The sequence below is a fragment of the Octopus bimaculoides genome, chromosome 12 (assembly GCF_001194135.2).
Source record: "Octopus bimaculoides isolate UCB-OBI-ISO-001 chromosome 12, ASM119413v2, whole genome shotgun sequence".
NCBI lineage: Eukaryota > Metazoa > Mollusca > Cephalopoda > Octopoda > Octopodidae > Octopus > Octopus bimaculoides.
In genome coordinates this window covers 38,121,033-38,130,038 of record NC_068992.1, presented here as the reverse complement: position 1 = coordinate 38,130,038, position 9,006 = coordinate 38,121,033, and the positions used below count along the sequence as shown (strand labels likewise).

Genomic DNA, 9,006 nt, shown 5'->3' with positions numbered 1-9,006 from the left:
TATAGATAAATAATTAGAATCGTAAGTAATTTTAATCTTCTAACCTTTGAGGGAAAAACTAATATGTTTTATTAGAACTATTTTAAGTATTTACTTATTACGGGTAAATATGATAGCGTTTTATAAAAACCTTTATTTTTATTTGAATGCAGAATATGTATGTTTTTGCCAATGTTTGCATTTGTAAGAATGTTCTATGAAATTATTAACCAGACTATTCTTTGAAAATACGATAAAAAGAAATTCTGTTACACAGAGATCACATATATATATATATATATATATATCCATAACTTATATCTTCTACTTGCTTCAGTCATTGGACTGCAGCCATGCTGGAACACTGTCAATCGAACAAATCGACCCCAGTACCTATTTTGAAGTTTCGTACTTATTCTTTTGGTCTCTTTTGCCAAAACGCTAGGTTATGGGGGTGTAAAAAAACCAGCACCGGCTGTTAAGTGGTGGTGGTGGGGAAAACATGGACGCAATGACACGCATGCATGCATACGTACCTACCTACATACATACAACAGGCTTATAGTTTCTGTCTTCTATGTTCACTCACAATGCTTTGGTCAACCCTGAGCTAAAGAAGAAAGCACTTGATTAGGTGCCATGCAGTGAAACTGAACCCAGAACCATGTAATTTGGAAGCAAAGTTCTAACCACACAGCCACGCCTGCACTTATCTATTCTGAGAAATCTCTTTAGCAAAATATGATTTCACACCACTGCATTATCACTGCTTTAAAATAATTAAATAAGAGTTAATCTGGATGTGGGTGCTGGAGGACAATACTTGAACACATTGGACGACAGCAAGGATGGAATTTGAACTCTGAATTTCTTGATAGAGTAACAGATTTTATGTTGGGGTTTGGCACATTGGTCCCTTTTCAAATGCAAAGCAATTTTGTCAGGTAAACATAAGGAAAAGAACTTATTTTTTTCTTTATTTATTTATCTCCAGATTTTGGAAAATGGAATATGAAGAAGAGATTATGACTTCAGTATCAGACTCAAATATTTCTCAGCTGCCAGTTCAAGATATTCTTTGGATTCTTCATGCTGAGAAAACTATTCTTGAAGGTGAGGGATTTTTGGGGGGGTTCTATCTCAATAATGGCTTCTAATATAATAACTTCAGCCTTTAAATACTTTTAATTAGAGCAGTGTAACATTTTGAAATTACGTGATTACATTACACACACATGATTACATAACTGTTACTACACACACAAACACATACACATATGAGACATCAGATGTAGTGTGCATGAGAGAAGACTGTGCTGGTATGGTCATGTGAAGCAGCTGCATAAAAAAGTGCTGATCTATAAATGTGGAGGGAACCTTTGGAAGGGTCAGACCCAGAAAGATGTGGGAGGATGTGGTGAGAAATGATCTTTAGGTGTTGAGCTTCACAGAGAAGACAAGTCACCGAGACTTCTGACAATTTGCTGCGCTTGAGAAGACATGTCAAGCTAAGTAAAACTGTGGCCATCCACACATGCAAGCATGTTTATTACAGCCATGCCCCCCCCCCAACACACACACACACACACACACACATCTGACCTCTGTCAAAACTCCCCCAACTTCCCAGCCATCTGCAGGCCCCTCCAGCCTCTCTCATGTGCCTATCCACACATTCTCCATGCCCTCACATATCTTCCTTACCCTCCTCCCAGCTATTTTCTCTCACCATCACTTGTTACAGTCATGTCTTCCCCATCTCTAAACATATCCCCTCTATACTACTCATACTTCCCCATACCACTGTTGTCTAGGGGTAGGCCCCCAATACATCGCCAACACCATCTAATTCTCGCTTTCTCCCACCTTCCTTGTCTATAGTAAGGCATCATTCTCTGTCACCTCTATTATACTCTAATCTCTCACTTGGCACACAGCTGTTCCCCTCAGTTCTACTCCCTCTCTCAGTTGCAAGGTTTCTGTCTTGCAAGCTACTTGGCAACCCCACTAGTGCTGGTGCCACATAAAATGCATCCAGTTCTACAGCTGGATGCCCTTCCATGCTAGAACAGACAATTGAGGCCTGGAGCAGTTCTCTGGCTTCCCAGCTCTGGTCAAACCATCTAACCATTGCCAGCATAGAAAAACATTTTAAATCATGTTGATAGTGATATACATGTGTATGTACATACATACATACATCAAATAAACAAACAAAAAATAGGAAAAAAAGAGTGTGAGGACGTACACAAGAAATATGTTAATTTGACGCTCGGTAAAGGGAGAGATTTGTTGTTAATGTTTCGAGCATAGCTCTTCATCAGAAACAGGGAAGTCCAAAGAGAAAGAAGAAAAAATAAAGAAGAATCATCAACATTTGGTTACATCATGGCAAAAAGATAAAGAAGCAATTAATATGTGATTAAATCATTGCCAAACTGTAATTGTGGAAGGAACATAATGGAAGGGGTAGACCTTGGAAGATCTTTGCATGTTGGGCCTAGCAGAGGAGATGACAAGAGACGAAGACTCCTGGCAGTTTACTATGCTTGAGAAGACACTTCAAGCCAAGTAAAAGCGTAGTTGTCCTTGCATACAAGCATATCCCCTGCATCCCTTTCCAGCTGAGTGTTCCTAATCTTGTGGGTTTGTGGATGCTGGTGCCACGTAAGAAACACCCATACCAGTGTCACATGAATGCACCCATCCTGGAGTTGTGTAAGAGGCACCCAGTACACTCTGTAAAGTAGCTGGCATTAGGAAAGGCATCCAACCATTGAGACCATTGCTAAAACAAGACACTTGGTAACCCCCATTAGTGCTGGTGCTACATAAAATACATTTGTACTGGTGAGATGTAAAAAGCAGCTGTGCTGGTGTCACCTAAAAGGCATCTAGTTGGCAACTCTCTAGCTAGCCAGTCCTCCTGCCAAGTGATCCAACCCATGCCAGCATGGAAAATGGATGTTAAAGGATGATGATGATGATGATATTACATGAACATATTTCATGCAGAAAAAAATAGTACTTGATAGTTCTTTACAGCTGTTTCGAAACTTCAAATGGTATGTAATTTGCATTGCACAAGCAAGCATACATACTGATTGATTGAATGCCATATATAATTACAGGTCCATCTTTTGTCTGTTACTTGCTTGCACTATATATTTCTCATAACCAAATTTTTGTTCCCCTGATATATTTTACTCTAAGACGTTGGAATTTAAGAATCTGGACACACACACAAATGTATATATATGCACACACACATAATATAATATACATACATAACACATGTACACATATGCATAACCAGCCCACTTATGGATACCCCTCATTCATTGGATAATACACGTTGCTTGCGAAGACCTATTGAGGCAAGTGAAATGAATGTCAGTGGAATGTTAAAAGCATATCTAAGTGTGATCGTTGCCAGGGCCACAGATTGGCTCCCATGCCAGTGGGACAAAAAGCACCATTCGAGAATGATCATTGACAGCACTGCCTTACCAGCTCATGTGCCGGTGGCACTTGAAAAACAACATTTGAGCATGGTCATTGCCAGAATGGCTCCCGTGCAGGTAGCACGTAAAAAACACCTTTTGAGTGTGGTCATTGCCAGAACTGCCTGACTGACCCTTGTGCTGGTGGCACTTAAAAAGCACCCACTACACTCTCAGAGTGGTTGGCGTTAGGAGGGGCATCCAGCTGTAGAAACATTGCCAGATCAGATTGGAGCCTGGTACAACCTTCTGGCTCACCAGCCCTCAGTCAAACCATCCAACCCATGCCAGCATGGAAAGTGGACGTTAAATAATGATGATGATAGAGACAACTGCTTCTACATGCTCCTAGTAATATCTGTGCATGTATATATATAAATTAATACAAATTAATATATGTAAAATGCACTTGCATGTTTAAAACCTATATATACTAGCTTTTGCACAACAAATATACATACATAACTCAATAAAATAAATTAAAATAGAACATTTTTAGTTGATATTATCATTTAAAGTAAGTTCGTTGTCCATGATGGCATGGGTTGGAGTACCATGTAAAAGCACCCATGTAGTGTCACATTAAAGCACCCGTGTGGTGCCACATAAGGGCACTCCTGTGGTGTCACATAAAAGTGCCTGTACGATGCCACATAAGACCACCCAGCATACTCTGTAAAGTAGTTGGTGTTAGGAAGGGCATCCAGCTGTAGAAGCCATGCCAAATCAGACGGGAGTCTGGTACAGTTCCCCAGCATGCCAGCCCTGGTCAAACTATCCAATCCATGCCAGCATGGACAACAGACATTAATTGATGATGATATATACAGGGTGTCCAAAAAGTCAATTTTTAATAAGTTCCTTAAATTTACAAATAAATGCATGAAATTTTGATACAATATAAAGGACATAATGAAAATTAATATGCATAAGTCACATTTTGCAACACCACTACATCACATATAAAAAATAACATCGCTTAAATGGCAGCCATTTTTTAGCTTTGCATGCCCGTGCTGTTTCCGAAACTTCCACCATAACACCCTCAAGAGTTCCAGACCTCACTTCTTTGATTTCTCTATTGATGTTCTCCTTCAGTTGCACCAGGGTCTCCCCACAAGTAAAACTCCAGGATAGTCAAGTCTGGGGAATGTGAAGGCTAGTTGACATTGCCGTAGTGAGAGATTATTCTTTCTCCAAAGCACTGCCATAGGAACTGCATTGTTGCTCTTGCAGTATAAGCAGTTGCTTCACCTTGCTGGAAGCATGTAAGAGGTCTACTTTGAATGGCCTTCATGTTCCCCACACTTAACTAGCCCAGATTTTTTCTTGTGGGAATACCTGAAAGAGAGGGTTTACGTCAACAAACCAGAGACCCTGGTACAACTGAAGGAGAACATCAACAGAGAAATCAGAGAACTGGGGTCTGAAACTCTTGTGGGTGTTGTGGTACAAGTTTTGGAAAGAGCACGGGTGTGCAAAGTTGAAAATGGCTGCCATTTAAATGATGTCATTTTTAATATGTGATGTAGTGGTGTTGCAAAATTTGACTCGTGCATATTAATTTCCATTATGTCCTTTATATTGTATCAAAATTTCATGCATGTATTTGTAAAGTTAAGGAAGTTATTAAAAATCGAAACCCGTCAGTGACTTTTGGGACACCCTATATGATGTTATATAATATTATATGTGCTTCCATATCTTTCAGATTCAGAAGAAGAAACTGCTCTAATTCTTTGCGTCCAAGATGAAAGAGGTTTACAGTTGACAAGTGCTGTTTTTGAGTCAATGCTTTCTCTAGAATTTTCTTCTATCTTTTACCTTCTAAGTGAAGCCATGCTGCACCCTCTCAAAGGAAAATCCCGGAAACCTCGTTGTTTGACTTGCAACACACCTGATCTCTTCCAGTAAGTCATCTTTTTTTTTTTTCTGTAGATGTGAATGTTGTTTGTTTGTCATAGGAGAATAGGATCTACTCCCAGTAAACTATAAAATCTAGGATAATGGGTTAGGATAGTAATTATTAAATTTTGGAATGTTTGTGTCATAGCCCAACAAATTAGGGAGAGAATCAGTTTAGATGAGATGCAGTTTGGGTTCGTGCCAGGAAAAAGCACCACTGATGCTATATTTCTGGTAAGACAGCTACAGGAGAAATACCTGGCCAAAGATAAACCTCTGTACCTGGCTTTCGTTGACATGGAGAAAGCCTTTGACAGGGTCCCCCGCTCCCTTATCTGGTGGTCAATGAGGAAACTAGGGATAGATGAGTGGTTAGTGAGAGCTGTGCAAGCCATGTACAGGGACGCTGTCAGTAAGGTGAGGGTTGGCAACAAGTACAGTGAAGGTAGGGGTTCACCAAGGTTCAGTCCTCAGCCTCCTCCTACTTATCATAGTCCTCCAGGCGATAACAGAGGAATTCAAGACAGGATGCCTCTGGGAGCACCTCTATGCTGATAACCTTGCACTAATTGCTGAGTCATTATCAGAACTGGAGGAGAAGTTTCAGGTGTGGAAGCAAGGACTAGAATCGAATGGCCTTAGAGTCAACCTAGTTAACACCAAAGTCCTAATAAGTAGGAAAGTAGAGAAAACACAAACCCCTTCAGGTAGATGACCCTGCTCGATCTGTAGAAAAAGTGTAGGTAGAAACTCTATAAGATGTACCCAGTGCAAGCTATGGGCACATAAGAGGTGCAGCAATATCAAAGGAAGGTTAACTAGGAAGTTAGTTTTTGTATGTGGCAGATGTTCAGGAGCAATAAACACTGAAAATGTGCAGAAAACAACTTTTGTCACATTCCAGGGAGAAAAACTAAACGTAGTTGATAGCTTCCGCTATCTAGATGACCAAGTTAGTAGTGGGGGAGGGTGCGCTGAAAGTGTAGCTGCTAGAATAAGAATAGCCTGGGCAAAGTTCAGAGAGCTCTTACCTCTGCTGGTGACAAAGGGCCTCTCAATCAGAGTAAAAGGCAGACTGTATGACGCATGTGTACGAACAGCCATGCTACATGGCAGTGAAACATGGGCCGTGACTGCTAAGGACATGCGTAAGCTCACAAGGAATGAAGCCAGTATGCTCCGATTGATAAGTAATGTCAGTGTGCATACCCAACAGAGTGTTAGTATCTTGAGAGAAAAGTTGAACCTAAGAAGCATTCGTTGTGGTGTGCAAGAGAGACAATTGCGCTGGTATGGTCATGTGGCGAGAATCGATGAGGATAACTGTGTGAAAAAGTGCCACACCCTAGCGGTTGAGGGAAACTGTGGAAGAGGCAGGCCCAGGAAGACCTGGGCTGAGGTGGTGAAGCATGACCTCCAAACATTAGGCCTCACTGAGGCAATGACTTGTGACCAAGACCTTTGGAAATATGCTGTGCGTGAGAAGACCTGGCAAGCCAAGTGTGACCAAAATCCAAGGCCTCTGTCAGGGATGTAGCCAGCCCACTTATGCGTACCATTCCTTCATTGGACACTAAAAATCCTGCTTACGAAGACCTGTTAAGGCAAGTGAAATCGAAATCGAACTAAATTTGACGACTGGCACCCATGCCAACATCTCTTTCACTGAACACTAAACTCGGCTTGCGAAGACCTGTTGGGGCAAGCAAAAGTGAAACCATGATGGCACCTGTACCAGTGAAGGACTAAGAGCACCGTCCGAGCGTGATTGTTGCCAGAGCAGCTGTCTTGCTCCCGTGCTAGTGGCACATAAATAGCACCATTTGAGCGTGATCTTTACCAACGTCGCCTTCCTGGCACTTGTGCTGGTGGCACGTGAAAAGACATTCGAGCGAGGTCATTGCCTGTGCCGCTGGACTGGCTCCTGTGCAGGTGGCACATAAAATACACCATTTTGAGCATGGCCGTTGCCAGTACCGCCTGACTGGCCTTTGTGCTGATGGCACGTAAAAGCACCCACTACACTCTCGGAATGGTTGGCATTAGGAAGAGCATCCAGCTGTAGAAACTCTGCCAAATCAGATTGGAGCCTGGTGTAGCCACATGGTTCACCAGTCCTCAGTCAAATCGTCCAATCCATGGAAAGCGGGTGTTAAATGATGATGATGATGTTAATGGAAAGATGATGTTAATTGTAGAAGATTGCAGTAATTTTAGGTTTAAACAATTTAGCAGTGTTAAAATCCCTTTTGCTATCAAAACTACTTGAAACAGTCCTTGTTTCATTGACAGCAACATCCTGTTTTAAAGTGAGCTAAATTAAAATCTTCCATAAGAACACTTGATTATTTTTTGCACTCCCACAAAAGTATCATCATAAATTAATATAAAAACGTCAGTTTTCTAATATTTAGTTGTTCTTTTTAATTGATCCACATACAGTAGTGTGAGGGAAAAAATATTAAGATTTAAATTCCAACATAAATTGAACAATTAGAAAATAACTGTAAACAACGAACTCTCAAGTTCAAGGGTAATGCCATTTTCTTTAGAATATTTATAATTACCAACACATAAACATGTATCATACATTAAAATGAAGCTGGTCCACTGTGAATCACATTCCTACTTCTCAACATAGTCACCGTTTCTCTCAATAGCAATGTTCCACCTTTGAATGAGAGCACGTATCCCTGCCCCGTAAAATTGTGTTGAATGTTCTTTGAGCCACTTTTTCACTTCCTCGTCACTGGAATAATGTTTGCCTCTCAAATCCTCTTTCATGGGGCCGAAGAGATGATAGTCCAGTGACGAGGAAGTGAAAACTGTAGTGAAAAAGTTGCTCAAAAAACAGTCAACAGGATTTTACAGGGCAGGGATACATGCTCTCATTCAAAGGTGGAACATTGCTATTGAGAGAAATGGTGACTATGTTGAGAAGTAGGGATGTGATCCACAGAGGACCAGCTTCATTTTAATGTATGATACATGTTCCTGTGTTGGTAATTATACCTGTCCTAAACAAAATGGCATTACTTTTTGACTCCCCCTCGTACAATAAAATTTAGTAGTCATCTGTGTATTGTGCTGAATGTAAATACGTCACAAAAAGTCAAATATATTGAACTGACTTTTTGTTGTTGCGAGAGTCATTGACACCCTTGTGAGATTGGAAGAATGGACTAGTTGAACTCTTATAAAGAGTAGTGTATTGGTTGAGACAAAAAAAGTTGTAGGAGTTGTTGAGAGTTTGTGAAAGTTGTTGAGATTATTGAGAGTTTGTATTTATTGGAGTATCATGTTTAGTGGAGAAATTTGAAGTACGTCATGTGAAGACAGTTGTGTCTCTCCCTGCTTTGTGAAATTTGCATATCCAACAAATAGAAGGATTCTTTTATTCTTTTATTTCTTTCAGTCATTTGACTGCGACCATACTGGAACACCGCCTTTAGTCAAGCAAATCAGCCCCAGGACTTATTCTTTGTAAGCGTAGTACTTATTCTATCGGTCTCTCTTGCCGAACCGCTATGTGATGGGAATGTAAGCACACCAGCATTGGTTGTCAAGCGATGTTGGGGGGGGGGGGACAAACACACACACAAACATATACATACATACA

The 9,006-nt window shown here is 40.7% G+C and overlaps 1 protein-coding gene across 5 annotated transcripts in view; it reads left to right on the top strand.

The window, feature by feature from the left end:
- The window catches only part of LOC106867528 (zinc finger MYND domain-containing protein 15), a 61,240-nt gene that overhangs the window by 7,469 nt on the left and 44,765 nt on the right, over positions 1-9,006 (top strand). For all 5 annotated transcript variants that reach the window (XM_052972142.1, XM_014912423.2, XM_052972143.1 and 2 more), the window contains 2 exons: positions 974-1,092; positions 5,194-5,392. In XM_052972142.1, coding sequence (XP_052828102.1) covers positions 984-1,092; positions 5,194-5,392 — 308 coding nt within the window. In that variant the 5' untranslated portion in view covers positions 974-983. The remainder of the gene's footprint in view (positions 1-973; positions 1,093-5,193; positions 5,393-9,006) is intronic.